This window comes from Alosa pseudoharengus, unplaced genomic scaffold (genome assembly GCF_046254945.1).
Source record: "Alosa pseudoharengus isolate Yale_2024_CS ecotype anadromous, Long Island Sound unplaced genomic scaffold, YU_APseudo_1.1 YU_APseudo_1.1_scf_24, whole genome shotgun sequence".
Lineage (NCBI taxonomy): Eukaryota > Metazoa > Chordata > Actinopteri > Clupeiformes > Clupeidae > Alosa > Alosa pseudoharengus.
Window position 1 is genome coordinate 27,472,010 of NW_027468689.1, and position 21,783 is coordinate 27,493,792.

Sequence of the window (21,783 nt, forward strand, 5' to 3'; positions counted from 1 at the left end):
ACCCCAAACACACACACACACACACACACACACACACACACACACACGCACACACACAATAGAAATCAACATTAGATTAAGGCTTTCAGCCTACCTGTTAGTTGGTCATTGATGCTGGAAAACCACCTTCACCAACAAGATCATGCAGGGTAGAAGAAGAGAGAGATTATAGGCTACATATTTCATGTGATTGCTTTGCACATCAAGGACAATTATTATTTCACTACAACACTAGTCAAAATCGCTTATCTTCCAGCATAAACCATCAAAAAACAGGGAAAGGCACTTTTGCACTTAAAGGATTCATCTTACTGTAGGCTAATTTAGGCAGTAAGGTTGAGTGACTGTCAGTCAATAACTACATTAGTTAATACTAAATGAATTCACTTTCTAAAAAAGTAAGCCTAAATATACGTTAAATCTATAGATCTATTTTCACTTAGAGATAACATAAACTGAAAAAATGCCATTTTCTCAGCACACAATGTCAACCCAAGGCAACGGCGCCATCTGGTGTCGAGCTGACAAAGTAGCCTACAAGCAGCCCTCCAGTTCGGTCCATGTTGTAGTAGGCTACCATACTGGAGAGAGCATGCGTAAATAGCAGCGTGTTCGAATCTAGGACAGGGGTAGACAGACAGCAGCTGATTCTGACTAGGGTCTGGCAACATACAACCCTCACTCACTTGGTTTCATCTGTTGTCTCAGACTCTCACTCCATCTCCTTTATAAGCAGGCTTGTCTGTCATGATCACAAGTGATTGGTTGCATTGCAACACTTTCAGATCATGTGGAGCAGTGGTGTGATGCCATGATCATTCCGTCTTGTAAAAAATAAATAAAAAATCAGCTCGGGCAGGCAGGAGGCGCTTAACGTAGAAGAGCCGACTTTATAACCGTCTCGACCGACACATTACTAGTTTCTCTTGTCGAGCGCCTGTGATTTACAGCTATACAGCAGAAAGAGTTGAAAATGTTCTCATCAACAAGTTAACCAAATGGACATGATGCAACTGCACACACTTAAACCAGAGAATGTCTAATAAGGGTTAAACTCATCTTAACCAACCAGGTTGAAGGAGGCGGGAATCAAACTTCCCAGCATGCAGCGTAATGAAGTTATCCCTCTGATAAATCTTTCGCATTTCATCCACGTGTTCCCACCATAGACAGTAGGTTTTCCACACCATCAAAGACACCACCACCAGGGAAACATCACCCACTGCCAACAGTCGCCATGGCTTGCTCAGAACTTGGTAAATATGTTCAAATACTTTCGGTATTGATGCTGGAATGTTGCTGCTGGATGCATGTTTCAGTCGTGATCCGACTTGTTTATAAAACTATTTGGCATACTATAGATTGTTAGCTAGCCTAGTAGTTCAAGTTAATGAAGAATTGCAAAGACAGACACATGTTTAGCATAGCTAGCTAACGTAAGGTTACATGATATGATATGACGTCAACAATTTAAGTTTCTTTCTTACTTGCAGTTTTGCATTAAGTGGAAAGCAGTGCATGTTGTTGCTGTTTTGTACTGCAACTTTTTGCTCTAATGGTGGTATTGCCGACAGTGAGAACAATAGTGGCGATATGCCACTTGTGCTGCTGATTCATTTATGTGTGACATAGCAATTAGCATGCATACAAAATATGCAGTCCAAGTCAGTCTATTCCAACATCTATTCTCACAGCGCTGCTCAGTGTGTCAGATAAAACTGGTTTGTTGGACTTCGCCAAACGTCTTGTATCCGTGGGTCTGTCCTTGGTGGCATCGGGTGGCACGGCCAAAGCCTTGCGTGATGCTGGACTACATGTCAGGCAAGTTTCATTCGTCTGCTCTGCTAGGCTAATGATTTCTCGTGAGTTCTTCGTTTTTTTTAGGTGATGGATGGGATGCATCAACAAATGGGTTTTCGTTGTAAATCTCAACTAAGGACTGAATTTGTAAAGTAATGTCTTGAACTGACTTTCTCAAAGGGATGTCTCGGAACTGACGGGCTTTCCCGAAATGCTGGGTGGCAGGGTGAAGACCCTTCACCCGGCTGTTCACGGAGGCATTTTAGCCAGACACACCCCCTCTGATAAAGCTGACATGGACAAACTGGGCTTTAGCCTTGTGAGGTGAGGGCCGAAACTGCAACAGTGTCAACATTTCCCCTTTCATACATTCTTATTCTCTTTGTTCCTAGCTGCTCTATTCCATGTTATCATGTGGCAGGGTCCAAATTGTATAGCTACCTCTTGGATGAGTGTGAGTGGTTGTTCATGTGACTGTCTGAGTTGAATTTTCTACTGAGTCTAATCCAATTCACTGTGTAATTCAGATGCTGCTGCTGTGGTCGTGTGACCCATACACTGTGGCTTCTAATCATGGGACTTGTAGTATTTAAGTGTCTACTTGTGGATGCCACAGTTTTGTTGAGTAATTCAGGCCACCTGAGGAAAATGTGACACACACAGTGTCCACTAATGCTATAGAGATTAAGCACATAGAATGCTAGTAGTGCATTGGTTTCATTTGTTGTGCTTTTGTCACACTCATCTATGGCTTTATTGTAGTCCAAGTGAAATGTATTGTGCCTCACACCAGAAACTACGGATTGACCTGTGTTGACCTTTCTTCTTTATTTTCGGTCAGAGTGGTGGTGTGCAATCTGTACCCCTTTGTGAAGACCGTCTCAGTGCCTGATGTAACTGTAGAAGCTGCTGTAGAACAAATTGACATTGGTGAGTGTGTCTGTCTTACCTCATAAAGTGCTCTGGAGACTTTTATTTAGGGTTTGAATAGGTGGTTATAATTGCCTTTCTGTTGCTATTCTTCTCACCAAAGGTGGAGTGACACTTCTCCGAGCAGCAGCCAAGAACCATGCCAGAGTCACTATTGTCTGTGACCCAGCCGACTATGACCTGGTGGCTATGGAGATGGAGGGCTCAGATGCCAAAGATACAAGCTTGGAGACTCGCAAAACGCTGGCTTTGAAGGTAACCATGACTACATTGGCCTGTCCTTGTAAGACTATGTCCTTTGAACTATGCCAAACAGCATTTATTTTGGCGTTTTAAGCGTTTGAGCTGCTACAGACTCCCTCTAGGGCTATGCCCAATATGCAGATGCTAATGCTACATGACTCCTTTAAAGGGGAACTTGGCAACTATTTCAACGTAATAAACCCGTTTAGAAATCATTTGGATGGTTAAATTACCTGTTCCGGTGAAAATGGTGACTTTCACCGCTGTGCCTAGCGTCCCCAGGCGGAAAACCAACCTTGCAACATTGAGACTACCGTCCCGGAAAGAGAAGTGAGAAACAATAAACTCGTTTTAAATCGTGTTTCTTACCTTGTAACATCCACATAGTTATGCCAAACGTATGCTAGCTTGTAAACAAATCCATGTGCTTTATCGTTACCTTTTCCCACAGTTTAAAATAGCATAATGCACAATTTCTCCAGCAGAGGGGGAAATTCTGCCAAGTTTCCCTTTAATGCCCAGAAATAACGACCTGTGCCATTTTGTATTTCAAAGGTATTTCTACTAGGGATGGGCTTTGTTTAAACATGTCGGTCAGTGAAACAGCCAACTGATTGTGCAATAGCTTCACAGGTTCTCTACTGCTGACTTGTGAAATTGTTCATTAGTCAGATCCATGTACCGGTAATGATCAGGCTCCCTCAGACAGTGACTTATGTTCCCCTCTCTCGTCGCAAGATATCTCTTCTGTCCATCTTATCTAGTGTATTGGCTTCAGGATTGATCAGGTCGGTGGTGTAGAGATTAAATTGTGTCAGAAAACACAGTTAATCATCCTTGTCACAATGCTAACAGTAGTGTTGAAATAGTGGGATTTGTCTGCTGTGTTTGTATTTGTGTTTCTGAAATGGGGATCGTTCCTATGCTGTGAGAATCAAAGTCCAGTGTGTGTGTGTGTGTGTGTGTGTGTGTGTGTGTGTGTGTGTACCCCCGTCCGTGTTCATCAATCTCTGTCTGGTTCATTGGGTTCGCCTTCCCCTTGCTCTCCCTTGGCCTCCAGTTCATCCCAGGCCAATGTCTTAACCTCGTGATGAAAGGTCCTTTGAGGGTCACGAGTGGGCAAGGGACACAAGTTTAAATGGATACTTTGTATTTACATGCTGAAACAGCCCCACAATAAAACCCTTTGTGAGCTGGACAAGTGTGCCACACTGACCCCTGAGGATTCATAGTATAAGACAGGTCTGGCCATCACAGGCTATTCAAGCTCTGCAGTGGTTTTGCACCCAAATGCAACAGATAAATATATCAGTCCACACCACAACGCTTGGAGAGAGAAGGAAATATCAAGTGTTCCTGTTACCTGCTTATAAATGTCACAGGTGGAGTCTGTTTGCCCATTTCACTGAACTTGAGTTTGCATCTTCTACTCATTTTCCTAACAAAATATGTCTGGTATTTTTTTTCACTATTATCATTCATCCACACACACACACACACACACACACACACCATACCTGTTTAAAGAAGTAAAATAATTGAATTAAGTGAAGTGTAGTTTGCATGAATTCAGTCTTCAGTGCTGCAGAGGATGTTCCCAAATGCATCAGGCTCACCACTCTCCTTTCCCCGTCCACCTCTCGCCTCTTCTCACACAGGCCTTCACACACACGGCGCAGTATGACGACGCCATCGCTGACTACTTCCGCAGGGAGTACAGTCGGGGCGTATCCCAGCTGCCCCTGCGATACGGCATGAACCCCCACCAGGCCCCTGCCCAGCTGTACACATTGCGTCCGTCTCTGCCCATAACAGGTACGGCTGCCCCCTTGATTGTGCGTAATGGGCATGCGCCCTTGTCTGCATGTCATGGGAACAGCTTGAGGAAAGAACAGCTCTTCCCACATTTGATAATTGTTGATTTGGACCGAAAGTATGCAGCTCTACTGGCACTGTCTGCGTCTGGGAAGTGAGCCATTTGGTTTGTCCCATTACCCATAAGAATGGGACCTGCCTTTCATCTGCACAATAGTCACTTCCCCCCCTCTCTCCCTCCCTCTGTAGTGGTGAATGGATCTCCAGGCTTTATTAATCTGTGCGATGCCCTCAACGCCTGGCAGTTAGTGAAGGAGCTGAAGAATGCTCTGGGCATGCCAGCTGCTACATCCTTTAAGCACGTCAGTCCTGCAGGTAATACATACACACACACACACACACACACACACCCCAACACACACCCAGCAGGCAAAAGTCAAGCAGGTACACAAGCATGTATGCTTGACAGTTAAATATACTGTGACAATAAGTAATGTTGTTGGCTTTCAACTCGTGTACTAGTATACACACTCAAGGGTGCTGCAGTGTGCACTGAGGAGGAACTCAAATGTCCTTTACGTTAATTACCGTAAATACACACACACACACACACACACACACACAGCCTTTGTGACGGTCATCTGTCTCCTGGTGCAGGTGCTGCAGTGGGAGTGGCTCTGACGGAGGAAGAGGCAAAGGTGTGCATGGTGAACGATATGCTGCAGGACCTCACGCCACTGGCCACCGCTTACGCCCGTGCCAGAGGTAACCTCACCGCACTCTCATACACAACCTCAGCTACTTAACCCACATCTGTTATGTTGTGTCATCTAAGTGCACTAAGGTGAAGCAAAGGTTTATTCATCTTTTCGCTTAAAGCGAAGCTTCGAGTTAAAGCTAGAACTTTCTTCTGTGGTTTACTTATTTTCTCAGTTTGTGTATTATATTAACAGGCTATGATATTAACAGTGTAACCAGATACTATTTATGTTACAGCTCTGAATTAACACACAGTTTGTTGTGTTGGTCATTGGGGGTGGGGGTGAAATAAAGTTTGAAAACACATCTGTGTGTTTGTCTGTCCTACCCTACCCTGCACAGGGTCTGACAGAATGTCATCTTTTGGAGATTTTATCGCCCTCTCTGACACCTGCGATGTCCCGACCGCCAAAATCATCTCCCGAGAGGTGTGTGTTTCGTGTTGTTGTGGTTTCTACGTGTTGAGTAATTGAAGGGAACACAGTGAAACGTTCCTCGTTGACAAGAATATGTTGTTGACCCATGTGTTTGCTGGCCTGTCTTGGTCTCAGGTGTCCGATGGGATCATCGCTCCTGGCTACGAAGAGGAGGCCCTCCGGATTCTCTCCAAGAAGAAGAACGGCAACTACTGTGTACTCCAGGTGAAAATGAGTGGGGCAAAGGCCACAGGCAAAACTAACAGGACCTGTCTGTTACTCAGCAGTTTGGAACTAAAATGAGACTGAATCAGTGCACTGATTTTTCTAGCCTTTCTCTCGCGGTCTTTTTTTAGATGGACCCGTCCTATGAGCCAGATGAGGCTGAGGTCAGGGTTCTCTTTGGCCTCCACCTGAAGCAGAAGAGAAACGGAGCCAACATCGACAAGGAGCTCTTCAGCAACGTTGTCTCCAAGGGCAAGGTATAGAGGATCATATAATTGATTGTATGAATATAAAAGGTACATAGCTACTCAGATCCCTGTCCCTTTATGCAGGAGCGTTCACTTTTAACCCTTTAATCATGTGTAGTTGTCCGAGAGGGCTCTGCGTGACATCATCGTGGCGAGCATTGCTGTGAAGTACACCCAGTCCAACTCTGTATGCTACGCCAAGGATGGACAGGTGAGGGCATAATCATAATGGACCATCTGCATTATGCAGACATGGCCAGATGCCACGTGTCTCTCAGCTGACTTTCCCCTTGAGAATAAATAAAAAAAATATTTATAATAGGTCTAAATTATTTTCTCTTTGAAGCAGTAGTTGTTTTTTATGTTGTGTGTACATTCTAGGAAAATCTGAGAATAGAGTAAGAGTTGGTTGATGTTCTTGATTTCCTGTGTGTGTGTGGTACCTGTGTTTCAGGTGATTGGCATAGGCGCTGGTCAACAGTCTCGTATCCACTGCACACGTCTGGCAGGGGACAAGGCTGACAACTGGTGGCTGAGACGCCACCCTCGTGTTCTCAACATGAAGTTCCGCAGCGGTGTCAAGCGTGCAGAGATGGCCAACGCTATCGATCAGTACGTCAGTGGGACCATCGGAGAGGTGAGCATCAATCAAGACCAACGCTGGTTCTAGGGAGCTATAAGTTATATAGGTTATATACATCTTAGTAAATAGTATTTGACTATGATGGATGACCATTAAAATTGTGATTATTTTATTTAGTTTGATGTCTGAAATGTTAAAATAATCACTTATAATAGTATTAGTCATCCATCATAGTCAAATACTATTTATTAAGATGTTGTGATATTTTATCTCTTCTTTACTGTGGCCTTCCAGTTGTGACATGTTGATGGTGAGTAAAAGTGTGTGTGTGTGTGTGTGTGTGTGTGTGTGTGTGTGTGTGTGTGTGTGTGTGTGTGTGTGTGTGTGTGTGTGTGTGTGTGTGTGTGTGTGTGTGTGTGTGTGTGTGTGTGTGTGTGTGTGTGTGTGTGTGTGTGTGTGTGTGTGTGTGTGTGTGTGTGTGTGTGTGTGTGTGTGTGTGTGTGTGTGTGTGTGTGTGTGTTTTGTTTGTTAGGGCCCAGACCTGGACGCATGGAAGGCCATGTTTGAGGAGGTTCCTGAGCAGCTGTCTGAGACTGAGCGCAAGAACTGGCTCAGCTCCCTGCAGGCGGTCGCTCTGAGCTCTGATGCTTTCTTCCCCTTCAGGGACAACGTGGACCGGGCCAAACAGGTACCAATAACCACATAGTTCTTTTTTATTACACTAATGCCATCTTTTTCATGTATTTCCTTCTCATCACATTATCTCTTTAGCTGCCATTATTCTTCTTCCATCTGTCAAATGATGGGTTTTTAACCTGTCTAACGATGTAAAATAACTCGCAAGATCGTAGCCTATAGTTGGCATGATGGTTGGCCAGTGGAGGTTTTCAGTAGGGTTTTGCAGACATTTTGTGTTCATACATGATACTTTTATTATGTCTAAAATCCTCTCTCCCCTGTTCCTCCTCGTTCTTCCAGAGTGGTGTCGAGTACATCGCAGCCCCCTCAGGTTCCACAGCTGATGAGGTGGTGATCAACGCGTGCAATGAGCTTGGCATCACCCTGGTGCACACCAAGCTCCGCCTGTTCCACCACTAGCTCCTGACACTAACTCCTTGCAGACCATTTCTAATACCCCTTAATATCTCATGTCAAGCCTTCTTAAGTTACTGATTGATTGTGCTTCTGACTAAAAGCCAGAAAATGTCTAATGCATTACGTAGTGGTTCCCCATTGACACTACATCATTGTTACAACTCCCAGTGCAAATAGAAAACACACTCCTATTCATTCCACTTTGACTCGTTATTCTTTAAAAAAAAGTTTCCAGTATCACTGCCAAGTCTAACCTCACGAGTCTCCTCCAGAAATAATAAATAGTTGATTTCTTGAGAACTTCTGGACATCTGTTTGTTTGGATTCTTGCTTTTTGAATAGAGGGTTTTGACAACTTTCAGGGGAGGAATCGGAATTGACCAACACTATAACAAATAGTATTCTATTTTTTTTAATAGAACACAATCTTTTTTCTTACAAGACAACAAAACTCAGAGACATTATGGTTGAGGTTCTTTGTACATTTTTATCCAAAAAGGGAAATTAGACAGTAGTGAAAACCTTTGGCACTTACAGTACAAAAATCTATCTTTACATCCCAGTTCTGACCTTTCAACACTTCAGAAGAATTTAGGGATAAATTAAAGTAATAAACAAAAAGTTAGAAAAATTACAAACAAATCAATCATTATCAGTAAGTGTCATTGTCATTCGGAAACAGTGCTGGCTCCATCTTTTACAATGGAGGGCCACAAAAGAAAAAGAAAAAAAACATCAAACATAACACAAACTGGGATATGGACTGAACCTCAATGTACAATGACTGGTACTCCAACACATTCTCAAACAGTGCTCCATTTCTGATGAGTAACTTTTCAGTAATTTCTTTTTTAAAAAAAGTACAAAAATACTTTGTTACCAATGTATGGCACTAATACTGGGAAGTTATTACTGAAAAAATATAATCAGTAGAGATGCAAATTGGCTTGGACATTTGAATATCCCTTTTGACGTGACAAGATGCCCTCACCAGTAATGGTCGCCAGGGCTTCAACATGGAATGTGTTATTCTTTGTTTTCTCTTATAAAGTGTCTCAATACATTTCTGAGAGAATCGCAACAGATATCCAAACATTTAACACACTGAAGACAAAAAAGAATCCCAACTGCCGACCTAATCATGAAGAGGGCAGTATAGGAGTGAGTGGGATGGGGAGGATGGGCTAGCGTTAGCGTGACGTTAACTGTCGGTGTGATAAAGCCGAGAAAGCGATGCAGTGGGGGAACAAAACTATTTGGGAGGGTAGGGTGTTAAGGCACTAATGTGTGTTAATACAATCTCATTCGTCACGTCTGGATTCGGTGGAAGATGTCCGCCGGGTGGCCCGCTGAAAACGGCGGGTCTTTGGCCGCAGAGGGATGGCGATGCATCGCTTCAGGCACGGGCGCTCACTCGTTGGGGTTGGTTGGAGAGATCGCGTCAGCGAGGAGGTCAGGCCGGAGGCACTCAATGGGGCACTGAATGTTCTGGAAGGGCAAAAAAGGAGAACAGTGTTTGTAAACAGAACATAATAAATCAAGAGGTTTCGTTGGAGCTAAAATGTAGTTTCAGGCCGTCCTAACAGATCTGTGACAATAGATGTATGACATATGCTAGATGTTTAGTATGACACAGTGTTAACAACTCCTAGGGACAGGACATCTACAGGGATATAGGGTTATAGCATGCACTAAATATTTAAAACATGGAGATCAAATCTAACTCATATGATATTCTATATAGCGGATTATTGACGCCAGAACACTATCAGAAAGGTTCTGATTTGGCAACTTTTCAAAACTAGTATAAACTAACTAACTTATTTTTCTCAAATAATTAGAGTTAGACCACACATTAGAATTAGAGCCTATAATAGGAACACGCCGCAAACTTGCTGTTAGCATCAAGCAATGCAACCAGTTAAGTGATTAGTTTATTATGTACATCCACACTCTGATGGTCTCTGGACCCTTGACATTACATGAGTCGGGATTCATAAATAATGTCAGCCTTAAAACCTTCTCTGTCATGACACAGCCATGCACAAAGTATCATGACTGCTTATGTTAACCTTTTGTTAACTGTGCAACAGTTAGCAAATGCATGACAGGATAAAAATGGCAAAAACATAAAACATAAAAGTCTGACTGATCATACAACCACTCAACATTTATATGGAGGGTTTGTCAAGTAGACCTGCTGTATAGCTGCTGTTGTCGTTGTCTTCATCTCAGATGGCATTGCGAGCTTTAAGCCTGGGAAGCACTCTAGTTCTTATAACAGCGCAAAAAAATAAAAAATAAATCGCGTTGCTGTTGCCTGAAACACTCTACCAAAGACCCACCTTGAACCTGTAGGTAGCAGCGCTTTCATCTAAGTGACATTACAAGAGGAAAAATGTTTTCAACGTGTAGAATTACTATACAAAACATACAATTATTTTTAGATTTATAAGAAGAGATTTGAAGTGGCAGGTATTGGAAGTGGGATGGATACAAGATGAGGTCGGCTTACCACTCTGCGGAAGGTTGTGTCTCCTTGGTTGGTGTAGGTGTTTACGCGAACAGGGTGGACTTGGGGACCGCCATCACCTCCTGGCCTTCTGCAGTTCTCACAGCGCCATCCCTAACAAAAGCACAAACACATTTTTTTTCAGCGCCTGTATATACATTATGGTGGCCTGTTTGAAACATTAACATGTGATATAAAACATATCTTACCTGCTGTCCACCATAGCATGTGCAAGTGCAGATGGCTCCAAGATATTCTTTCTGCCACTGGTTGCCCACATGGTACATTTTCCCATCATCATAGCAGGTAGACTCATCTGTATAATCAATAGCCAATTCAGGTCAATATTAAGCCAAATAAGTTAAGAAAACTCTTATTTTCTATTATACATTCTTATAAATGTCTGTATAGTGAAATACATATATTGGGAATGATTGGTAGCTTTTTGATTCTTTTAGGGCCTACAGGTACTTGATTTACTGATAAAATGTGGCTTTATTGTACTGTTAAAGTGGGACGTACGTGGTTCACACTTGAACTCTCCCTTGCCATTGCCCAAACAGGTGCAGCTCATCATGTGACCATTCTCAGCCTGCCTATCCCACCTCTCGCCAATTCGGTAGTTGTTGCCGTTGTCATGGCACCATTCTGTTTTGAACAAAAAAGGACAAAAAAGCAAAGGGGTATTAGCATAAAACTGCCTGATACTATTCTGTATTACAATAAGAAATACCTTCATTACAGCTAAAAATTAGTTGGAGATTTGATGGACAATTGCTTGACTATTAATATTCAGTGAAGTGGCATTTCCAACAAGTAACTTTCTCCTTTGAAGCATAAGCTTTGAGCCCTACATAGTGACTTAATTCCCTTTGTCTTTCAGCACTCAAATGAGATGTGCTAGTTAGTAAGAGATGGCGGCACATGGCTCCACTAAATGGGAGAACTGGCAGGACACTCACTGGAAGAGTCACATCTGAAGTGGCCACTGCCCAGTCCTAGGCATCTGCACCACAGCTTGAAGCCGGTCTCAGACATGCGCTCCCACTCCTCACCCACGTTGTGGTAGGTGGCTGTGAAGGTGTCGTAGCAGGAATCCCCATTGGCCGGGAGTCCTTCAGGCTGTCCTTCGGAGACTGTCATGAGGGAAAAAAGAAGGGAATTCGGTTCACTCCTTCAGCTCAACAAACAATAAAGTAATAACAGAATCTCATGAGATTCATAAGTCTAGCAGATGTTTTGTTCAGTATTGTAAGGATTCAGCAAGATGTCTATGTTCAAGACAATATAATAATGTTATATGTTTATTTCAATTTTGGTTGTATATGAAAAAGGGTGGGAGGCTAAGGAAGTGAAAATGCAGTTTTATTTTACCAGTGTTGCCTGCAGTGACGACCTCCTCAAACACCTTGTGCTTAAGAGCATCCTTCAGAGCCTCAACGATGACGTTGTAGGAAGCCCCAGACGTCAGGCCAATCAGGGTAGCGCTAGTGGACGTGCCTGGAAGACGCATCTGGGAGGCAAGAATGAATAGTTTACACACAAACACCTCTCATCACTAACATAATTAATTTGATGGTATTAACTGAGTTCAACTCGTTATCTGAGTTGTTGCTTATGTCTGCATGGCGTGTTTGCGTGTATGTGTGGGTGTCGGACAGCACCCTCACCTGGAAGGTCCTCTCGTTGCGGTGGGTGAGCGGCTCGCAGTGGACCTCGTAGGCGGTGCTCTGTGGCAGTGGCTGCCAGGTGATGACGGTCTGCGTCTGTGCCTCCTGAGGACTTCCCGTGTCGTTCTCTGGAAAACCATAAGGAAGCCCGTGCCCGGGAAGGTCTTCACTCACCTGCACCACCGGCACCCTGTTCCCGTCGGGCCCCGGTTTTGGGATGTAGACCAGTGGGTAATGGGGCCTCTGGGGCACCTGGGGCCGGTGGGGCAGGTTTGGCTGGTTGGGCTGGTTGGGCCGGTTGTTGTACTCAGTGTACTCGACATTCTGGCCCTGGCCCCCTAGGGTGTCCTGGCCGCCTGTCCCCACTACCGTTGGTACACTAACGGTGTTGTCGTCGATGATGTGTGGCACGTCCAGTCGGTCTTCGGAGCCAGGTCGCGAGGGTGGCAGTGGCAGCGGAAGCGAGCCAAATTCTGAGCGGGAGAAAGGGGTTAGCATTGAAGCAGCAAAGCCAGGGGGGAAGGGGGTAGCTGGAAAAGGGGAGGGGGTGATGGGACAGGTATGGGAGTTGCTGTATTGCGTTACAGCCAGCAAGGAGCACTGTAATAGATCCAAGCTTTGCACTGGATCTTTACAATGACTACTACTAGCTAAAAAGCTAGCTGCATGGCCGCCATTTTTCTTTTGAATCATACAACAATTCAAAAGTATGAGCCTTGCTTGTATTAAAAAGCAACTATTCTGGGCTCATGAAGAATGTTTAATTGTTTTTTTAGAAGAAGACAGAACTGGAAGCATATGCCTATTTGTATATAAAAAAACTAGCTTTCTAACAAGCTAATTCAGCTGCCCAGCTAGCAGTGAGCTCTTCAGCAGCATGTTGCAATTCCAAACCTCTTTTTGTTTACTTTTACCATTCAGTAACAAAAAGACCGTTTGAGAGGTACACCCACTTTTCTGTGTTTTGTGTGTTTGTGTGTGTGCCTGTGGACTGTTTTTGTGTCTCTGTGGCTATGAGAGGAAACTGAAGGTCTACTTACGAGTTGTGGCCGTGCCTATCAGCGGTGTGCTTCTCTGTCCATTCGAGAGGGCGATTATCTTGATGATGTACTCAGTGCGTGGTTTCAACCCTGTAATTGATCCCAAGGGCAGTTAGCACCAAAGGTTATACAGCAGAACATTTAAGAATCCAAGTTTTGACTGTCTCACATGCCCATGCAAATGATAATGCTGGGGTGTTGACTAGTGGCGAAGTGTGCATATATTACCAGTGATGGTGGCATAGTTCTGGCCAGCATGTGGTCTAGGGGTGAGCTCACGGGGCCTGCCTCCAGACTCCTCATAGGTGACATAGTATCCTGTGATGCGTGTGGTCGGGGGGCGCCAGGAGAAGGAGATGGAGGAGGGGGTGATGGAGGTGAACTGGAGGTCCGTTGGAGCATGAACTGCTGGAGCAGCTGTACAGATGAACACACACACACACACACAGTACCACACATGAGCTCATCTGAAGAGTCTTTGTGTGCACTAGTCTCTATATCTGCTGAAGCCAAAGAAAGAACTGCATGGACCATCAGCCATGTCTCAGCGTATTAAAACTGCCAGTTTTTATCAGTCGGAACTTCTGCCAGTAAAGTTAATGCAGTGTATCATGTATAAAACTTAATATCCTGAATCAATGACACATGAACTGTATTGGTTTCTTATACAACATATTAGCTCTATACTGGATTGTAAAATGACACATTGGCTTTGTATATCTGACACTAACTAAGCCGAGTGCTTTGTCCTGGTGATGGAGTAGGCTGTGCCTTACGTGTGGTCACAGTGAGGGTGAAGGCAGGGCTCCGGGAGTTTCCGTTCAGGGTGTACATGTTGATGGTGTAGAAGGTGCCAGGCTGAAGCCCTGTGGGATAAACAAGAAGGGTCAAGAGTCAAAGGTTCACATTCAAATGAAGGTCAATATTTTTTTATTTCATTGAACAGAAATGTTAATATACGATTCACGTAATGGAACAGTCGGAATGAAGGTAAATATATTTGTGATTGCATTAGGAAATGGATGAGTTTCCTCATGAGACCGCTTTAGACTGCTATATCTAAAGATGAGAAGGTGCCTGAGCTTTACCTGTGAGGATGAACGTTCTGGCCTCCTCGGGGATGGTCTTGCTGATGGTGGGGTATCTGCGGTCATCAGGGATGGCCTCAATGAGGAAGCCGGTGATAGGCTCAACCTTGGTCCTCCAGGTGAGTGTGACGGAGGACTCCATCAAATCAGACAGCCTCACGCGGCGGGGCGGGCTAAGGTCTGAGGAGCCAGTAAGAGAACAGGAGTGTTTCAATACAGAAGAGGCCACTGAAGCTCTTCAGCCAGTTTGTAGCTAAGCCCACGTCATTCGTATTTGTTATGTGCTTCATGGAAATCCTCTTACTGTCAGTGGTGGTGATCTCTCCAGTCAGGGGCGGACTGGCCGATGAGTCTCTCAGGGCGTACACGTACACGATGTAGGGGGTGGCAAGCTGTGAGAGACAAGAGGATGTTAAAAATGATCTACTGTACACGTAATTTAGCCAATAAAAAAAACATTGTTTGTAGTTGGCTCAATGGACTGCCAGCAACACTTTTGTAATAAGCCATTTGTTGTAGTTTGAGAAATTATGCAATCAATTGCATAAAAGAGAGACAGGTTTTCTGATACATTTCGGAAGGAAACTGAAAAATGTATGGGAAGAGATGATTATTTATTGGCTGTCTGTGAGGGAGGGCCATCAGGAATGTGCGCCATACCATGAGTCCTGGCACGGTGACGCGACTGGAGTCAGGGGCCACATTGAGCTCCTTGGACGGGGCCTGGTTGTTCTTGGGGCTGACCACCACGCGGTAGCCGGTTAGCCTGAAGTTGGGGGAGATCCAGGTGATGGTGAAGTAGGTAGGGCCCACCTCAGTGAACTGGATGTTTGTGGGTGCAGGGACTGTCCCAGGCTGAGTGGCTGAGAAGGAGGAATAGTGGAGGGTGACTTTACTATATACTACACTCAATTCAATGGCCATTTTTACATATGTTTCACAGAATACCGAATCCAAACAAAATCTAATTGAGTTTATTTGTTTATTTTTTCTCAGAATCTAATAGAATCTAAAAAAAAAATTCTTCAGGGCCGTCATCACACACCCCTATGCTGATCTACTTAAAAGCTTCTCTGCTTGTAGGAGCTTTGAATTATTCCCTGATACCGACCTGTGGGGCCTCTTGTTGCCTGCTGACCAACCAGTTTGGGCAGAGGTGTGCGTCCCTGCACGGGGATGACCTGGATGGTGTACTCAGTGTTGGGCTGGAGGTTGGGGATCACGGCGCTGGTGTCGGTGCCACTAGGTGCTGGGTACAGCTCACGTTCGCCCTCCTCTGGGCTCGTGTACAAAACCCTGTAGTAAGTCACACGCTCTGAGGGAGCGTCCCATGTCACGTGGAGGGAGTTTGTGTCCACGTCAGTGAAAGAGAGGTCAGTAGGGCGGTCACCGCTGCCAGCTGTGGATGGAAATATCAGGCAAGTTCAGCTAGAGAATGCAGTAATTGAGGGATACAATTGTGTCTATAACTGTTTTCAGACATGTCCTCTGCACTATATGCGAATCTATGTCAAACAAATGTCCGACCCTTTGGTGATTCAGATATGATGCTTACATGCGGACATTATGTGTGAATGACACGGACGCACATGAACAGAATCTCTGCATGGTTGAACAGGTTGAACGTGGTTGAACATGCACATGACCAGAATCTCTGCATGTTCTTCGCTTTGTTCAGATATGAGATATTTACATAATGTCCATCCGAAATACTTGGAGGGGAGTAGTGTAAGAGCCGCCTAAATTCGGAGTTCCAAATGTCGGGATATGTTGTTCAGATATACGGCCTAACCGCTTGATATGCGCAGAATATGCAGACTTACACCTATGTCTGAAAGCAGTTAATAAGTCTTGTCATCAGGGTCAAGACAAACATTTCATGACATTGCAATCTAATAACCAACTGCTCATCATGAAACAAAACGACATGACATCAGTTGTATGCATAATCTGGATGGAGCAAAGATTATTCCCTGATACCGACCTGTGGGGCCTCTTGTTGCCTGCTGACCAACCAGTTTGGGCAGAGGTGTGCGTCCCTGCACGGGGATGACCTGGATGGTGTACTCAGTGTTGGGCCGGAGGTTGGGGATCACGGCGCTGGTGTCGGTGCCACGAGGTGCTGGGTACAGCTCACGTTCGCCCTCCTCTGGGCTCGTGTACAGAACCCTGTAGTAAGTCACACGCTCTGAGGGAGCGTCCCATGTCACATGGAAGGAGGTTGTGTCCACGTCGGTGAAAGAGAGGTCGGTAGGGCGGTCACCACTGCCAGCTGTGGAAGGAAATATCAGGCAAGTTCAGCTAGAGAATGCAGTAATTGAGGGATACAATTGTGTCTATAACTGTTTTCAGACATGTCCTCTGCACTATATGTGAATCTTTGTCAAACATATGTCCGACCCTTCAGTGATTCAGATATGATGCTTACATGCGGACATTATGTGTGAATGACACCAACGCACATGAACAGAATCTCTGCGTGGTTGAACAGGTTGAATGTGGTTGAACACGCACATGAACAGAATCTCTGCATGTTCATCGCTTCGTTGAGATATGAGATATTTACATAATGTCCGTCCGAAATACTAGGAGGGGAGTGGTGTTAATGCCGCCTAAGTTCGGAGTTCCAAGTGTCGGGATATGTTGTTCAGATATAAGGCCCAACCGCTTGATATGTGCAGAATATGCGAACTTACACCTATGTCTGAAAGCAGTTGATAAGTCTTGTCATCAAGGTCAAGACAAACATTTCATGACATTGCAATCTAATAACCAACTGCTCATCATGATGAAACAAAATGACAAAACATCAGTTGTATGCATAATCTGGATGGAGCAAAGATTATTCCCTGATACCGACCTGTGGGGCCTCTTGTTGCCTGCTGACCAACCAGTTTGGGCAGAGGTGTGCGTCCCTGCACGGGGATGACCTGGATGGTGTACTCAGTGTTGGGCCGGAGGTTGGGGATCACGGCGCTGGTGTCGGTGCCACGAGGTGCTGGGTACAGCTCACGTTCGCCCTCCTCTGGGCTCGTGTACAGAACCCTGTAGTAAGTCACACGCTCTGAGGGAGCGTCCCATGTCACGTGGAGGGAGTTTGTGTCCACGTCAGTGAAAGAGAGGTCAGTAGGGCGGTCACCGCTGCCAGCTGTGGATGGAAATATCAGGCAAGTTCAGCTAGAGAATGCAGTAATGGGCTCTTTGCAAAGGCTCTCAATGCGGCCACTTTATTTCCGGGGGAGCCAGGTGTGTTTGAACCTGCCGCTATTGCTAATGTAATTAGTGACTACACTGACCCGGTTGGATGTTGTAACTAGTAAATCAGCACGTTACGATGAAGAAGGAGTTATGCGAGTTAAAATTGTTATCATTGGGCAAACAAGATAATCAGTGTCGGAGTGAAGATGTTAGGAGCAGAATATAACAGAAAATGCCGTTACAACACAGTTAAAGTGTAAGTTCAGTGTAAATTGACCCATAGCTCTGTTGTATAAGCTCACCACATGCAGCCCATCGGAAAAAGAATGAGACAATTTGGGACAACGTAGGCCAAGTTATGGACAGGCAGCTTAAAGCAGACCCATGGGGGCATCAAAACTGAAACTGAAAGTAACTGCCCACTGCCCCCATGGGTCTGCTTTAAGCTGCCTGTCCATAACTTGGCCTTTGTTGTCCCAAATTGTATCATTCTTTTACCTATGGGCTGCATGTGGTAAGCTTCAACAACAGGACTATGGGTCAATTTACACTGAACTTACACTTTAACGCTCCACCGGAAACAAAGTGGCCACATTGAGAGCCTTTCGTGCAAAGAGCCCATTAAGGGTTACAATTGTGTCAATAAGTCTTGTCATCAAGGTCAAGACAAACATTTCATGACACTGCAATCTAATATCGAACTGCTCACCATAACGAAACAAAACGACATGACATCAGTTGTATGCATAATCTGGATGGAGCAAAGATTATTCCCTGATACCGACCTGTGGGGCCTCTTGTTGCCTGCTGACCAACCAGTTTGGGCAGAGGTGTGCGTCCCTGCACGGGGATGACCTGGATGGTGTACTCAGTGTTGGGCCGGAGGTTGGGGATCACGGCGCTGGTGTCGGTGCCACGAGGTGCTGGGTACAGCTCACGTTCGCCCTCCTCTGGGCTCGTGTACAGAACCCTGTAGTAAGTCACACGCTCTGAGGGAGTGTCCCATGTCACGCGGAGAGAGGTCGTGTCCACATCCGTGAAAGAGAGGTCGGTAGGGCGGTCACCGCTGCTGGCTGTGGAAGGAAATATCAGGCAACTAAGTTATGTTTGAAGATGGATAACTAATTATAATTCATAAACTACAATTAGTTATCGGTTATACACTATATACATAAACATTAGAATTTTGTCTGAAAATGAAACGGGGAAGGCATTTTGAAAAGACAGACTGAAGTAGGCTATGTCTTAAAAACTGATCATGAAATGTGAAATTAAGACCTTGTTGAACCTCCCTTCCATGTTGTGGGAGAGCAGACTCAAGAATCCCCACATAAAGTTTATTGCGCTCCCTAAAATATATCAACAATTCCTCTTATCCCCAAAATTAAATGTTAAAAGGGCTTGCCATTGCTATTTTTGCCGGAGTTATTGCCTAATACTAACCTGTTAGGCCTTTGGTGGCCTGCTTGCCCAGCAGTGTGGTCAGAGGTGTGCGTCCCTGCACGGGGATGACCTGGATGGTGTACTCAGTGTTGGGCCGGAGGTTGGGGATCACGGCGCTGGTGTCGGTGCCACGAGGTGCTGGGTACAGCTCACGTTCGCCCTCCTCTGGATTGGTGTACAAAACCCTGTAAGAGGTCACACGCTCTGAGGGAGCGTCCCAGGTGACACGCAGAGCGGTCGTCTGCACGTCGGTGAAGGAAAGGTCAGTAGGGTGGTCACCACTGCCTCCTGCAGAAGTAATATTGAGAAGGTGAGTACATGTAAACCCATACACTCCCAACAAGTACCTCAGTACTTCAAATACTCTCTTATCACTACTTTACCAACAGATGATCTCTTGTGTGTTTATGCATTCATATTGAATACAATATGTATCTACCAGTATTTACATGTATACACCCAAGACATACATGTACATCTTACCTGTAACAGCGTTTTCCACCACTGGGGGGCTCTCTCCACCCTTGCCAATGGCATACACACTAACCACATACTCTACAGTGGGTGACAGGCCTGTAAGAGTCAGCTCAGTCCTCTCTACAAAGGAGACAAACACACAAACACATCAGCAGTGTCCTTAGAACATGAATGACTCAGAAGAGAATAGTGATACCACAATGAATACGCTGCACATTGGCTAATGTCAGGCAAAAGGAAATGTTTTGTTTGTTGTCACAGTCCTTTAATAGTCCACAGTTTATAGATCATAGTTCTATCCTTTTCTTTGATTTCATAGTTCTATCCTTTTCTTTGATTTCCTCTATTTCTTGAAATTACAACCCAATGAAGCTGTTGCACTTACCAGGCCCAACAACCTCAGTGAAGGTGGGTCCGTCTCCGTTCTTGGGAGCGCCAGTGACACGGTAGCCGGTGATGGGGCCCTTGGCGGGGCTCCAGCGCACAGTGATGGCATTGTCCTGCACGTCAGTCACGTCCATGGAGGAGGGAGATGGGACGTCTGAGAAAGCAAAGATGGTTTTAAGAGATGACAGTACTGCCATGTAACTCAGAGACTTGGAAAAACATTACCAACCGAGAGGGAAACCATTCAAAGCAAGATTACAATTGTATATTATTATTTTAAACAGAATATGATAAAATCTGCAAGTATCATAAAGTACTGAAGTAAAATACCTACTAACATTATCACTTTAAAACTGGTAAAAGGTATGAGGAGTATGAGGAGACTCACAGGGGCGTCCGCCGGGGGTGTCAGTCCTGTGGGTGACGTAGATGGGGGTGCTGGAGGCAGGGCTGTCCCCTCGGCCAGTGACCGCATACACAGTGATGGTGTACTCGGTGTTGGGACGCAGGTTCTCAATGGTGGCCGTGGACTGAGTTCCGGGGACAGTGAATTCCTTTGCAGGGCTCTCGCCTGTCAACCATATGCATGACATTACATATTTGGATTTCACATTTGTTTCACATGTTAACATCTCAGAGAAGTCTCTGTTGATAAGGAAATCATCACAGATGCCAGTGGACAAACCCGATACAGTACTTTAGATATGTATTTTAAAATCAAGCAAATACATTTTTATCAGATCACTATAAGCAAACAAATTTAATGTACTCAGATTTATCTGGTTCCAAGGCTACTCATGACCTTGAGAATTAATCATGATTTGCTGATTTATGCTCTTAGCTCTGAGATGATCATCTGAGCTTCATAAGAGCACTGGTCAGATGTGGGGAGTGACGTGAGTGACAGTACCTGACTCTCCATGTGTGATTCTGTAGTAGCGCACGGTCACTGGGGGGTGGTCCCAGCTGATGGTGATGCTGTTGGGGGTGGAGCCGGTCACCTCAAGATTGGTGGGGGCCTCGGTGACTGGAGAGGCGAATACAATTGCATGTTACATGATTACATGATTTGGAGGTTAAAATAAAATCTAATCTAAAAAAGGGTGGCTGTTCCACATTGGTGGTGGTGGTAGTGAGGTTCCCCCTTCACTGTAAAACATTTTGAGAACCTACAAAAGAGCTTTATCATGTAAAGTGTTGTTTTAGTTTTTGTTGTAAGAGGTTTTAGAGAGATGTGGTAATATAGCACTTTCAACCCAAACCTCGTCCTTTGCATTTGTGGCCACACATTGATCTACTTTATTTGGACATTTGGATCTGTACAAGACAAGCTCTTTGGGGGGTTTGCGTAATTTTCCTTTTACTGCTATGGATTGGTCACAGACTAAGAGAGAGAGAGAGGTGTACCGGTGGCTTGGCGTCCTTGCAGGGGTCGGCTCTCATCGCGGCCGCTGATGGCGTAGATGTGTATGTCGTACTCGGTCTCTGGCTGGAGGTTAGTGAGGGTGAACTGGGTCCTGGTGGGGGGCAGGCGCTCGTCCTTCGCACGGCCGCCGTTGGTGGGCTGGTAGCGCAGGCGGTAGCCATTGATGCGAGCCAGGGGAGCGGTCCAGTGGACGGTGAAAGCGTTGGAGGAGATCTCGGAGAAGTCCAGGTTAGTGGGAGAGTCCAGGACTGGTGAAGGAGAGAAGAGAGGAGGAGGAGGAGGAAGAGGAGGAGAGGAGAAGAGATAGGGTGTAAGAATGAATTTATAACAGTCAAAAAAGGAATACACATCAAGTCACAAGTTAATCCTACATGCTTGACAAAAAAATAAATGAGATAAATGAAAAAGCGTCCACACACTAGACTCTG

The 21,783-nt window shown here is 45.1% G+C and overlaps 2 protein-coding genes across 8 annotated transcripts in view; one reads left to right on the top strand and one right to left on the bottom strand.

Annotated features, from left to right (window-relative positions):
- Positions 1–1,125: 1,125 nt before the first annotated feature.
- atic (5-aminoimidazole-4-carboxamide ribonucleotide formyltransferase/IMP cyclohydrolase) lies at positions 1,126–8,422 on the top strand. Its single transcript, XM_076303616.1, has 15 exons — positions 1,126–1,256; positions 1,695–1,821; positions 1,981–2,124; positions 2,642–2,730; positions 2,834–2,985; positions 4,632–4,788; positions 5,038–5,163; positions 5,446–5,553; positions 5,890–5,975; positions 6,099–6,188; positions 6,320–6,445; positions 6,555–6,647; positions 6,891–7,073; positions 7,552–7,707; positions 7,998–8,422. Exons 1-15 carry the CDS (start codon positions 1,238–1,240, stop codon positions 8,115–8,117), a joined length of 1,776 nt encoding a protein of 591 aa, XP_076159731.1. The 5' UTR covers positions 1,126–1,237; the 3' UTR covers positions 8,118–8,422.
- Positions 8,423–8,510: 88 nt separating this feature from the next.
- Positions 8,511–21,783, bottom strand: part of fn1b (fibronectin 1b) — a 33,098-nt gene continuing 19,825 nt past the window's right edge. For 3 of the 7 annotated variants that reach the window (XM_076303613.1, XM_076303614.1, XM_076303609.1), the window contains 23 exons: positions 21,337–21,603; positions 20,840–20,956; positions 20,318–20,500; positions 19,928–20,083; positions 19,549–19,662; positions 19,066–19,353; positions 18,408–18,695; positions 17,285–17,572; positions 16,409–16,696; positions 15,536–15,823; positions 15,085–15,287; positions 14,729–14,816; positions 14,425–14,604; positions 14,113–14,202; positions 13,565–13,753; positions 13,337–13,426; positions 12,297–12,769; positions 12,001–12,139; positions 11,589–11,762; positions 11,149–11,274; positions 10,836–10,942; positions 10,630–10,740; positions 8,511–9,602 (listed from right to left, as the gene is read on the bottom strand). In XM_076303613.1, coding sequence (XP_076159728.1) covers positions 9,525–9,602; positions 10,630–10,740; positions 10,836–10,942; positions 11,149–11,274; positions 11,589–11,762; positions 12,001–12,139; positions 12,297–12,769; positions 13,337–13,426; positions 13,565–13,753; positions 14,113–14,202; positions 14,425–14,604; positions 14,729–14,816; positions 15,085–15,287; positions 15,536–15,823; positions 16,409–16,696; positions 17,285–17,572; positions 18,408–18,695; positions 19,066–19,353; positions 19,549–19,662; positions 19,928–20,083; positions 20,318–20,500; positions 20,840–20,956; positions 21,337–21,603 — 4,325 coding nt within the window. In that variant the 3' untranslated portion in view covers positions 8,511–9,524. Of the gene's footprint in view, positions 9,603–10,629; positions 10,741–10,835; positions 10,943–11,148; positions 11,275–11,588; positions 11,763–12,000; positions 12,140–12,296; positions 12,770–13,336; positions 13,427–13,564; positions 13,754–14,112; positions 14,203–14,424; positions 14,613–14,727; positions 14,817–15,084; positions 15,288–15,535; positions 15,824–16,408; positions 16,697–17,284; positions 17,573–18,407; positions 18,696–19,065; positions 19,354–19,548; positions 19,663–19,927; positions 20,084–20,317; positions 20,501–20,839; positions 20,957–21,336; positions 21,604–21,783 lie in introns of all 7 variants that reach the window. The other 4 variants (XM_076303610.1, XM_076303611.1, XM_076303608.1 and 1 more) reach the window with 2 other exon arrangements.

Coding starts and splice junctions, on each gene's coding strand:
- atic (XM_076303616.1), top strand. Junction 5,554..5,889: donor CGCTTACGCCCGTGCCAGAG/GTAACCTCACCG, acceptor TACCCTGCACAG/GGTCTGACAGAATGTCATCT. Junction 6,648..6,890: donor GCTACGCCAAGGATGGACAG/GTGAGGGCATAA, acceptor CCTGTGTTTCAG/GTGATTGGCATAGGCGCTGG.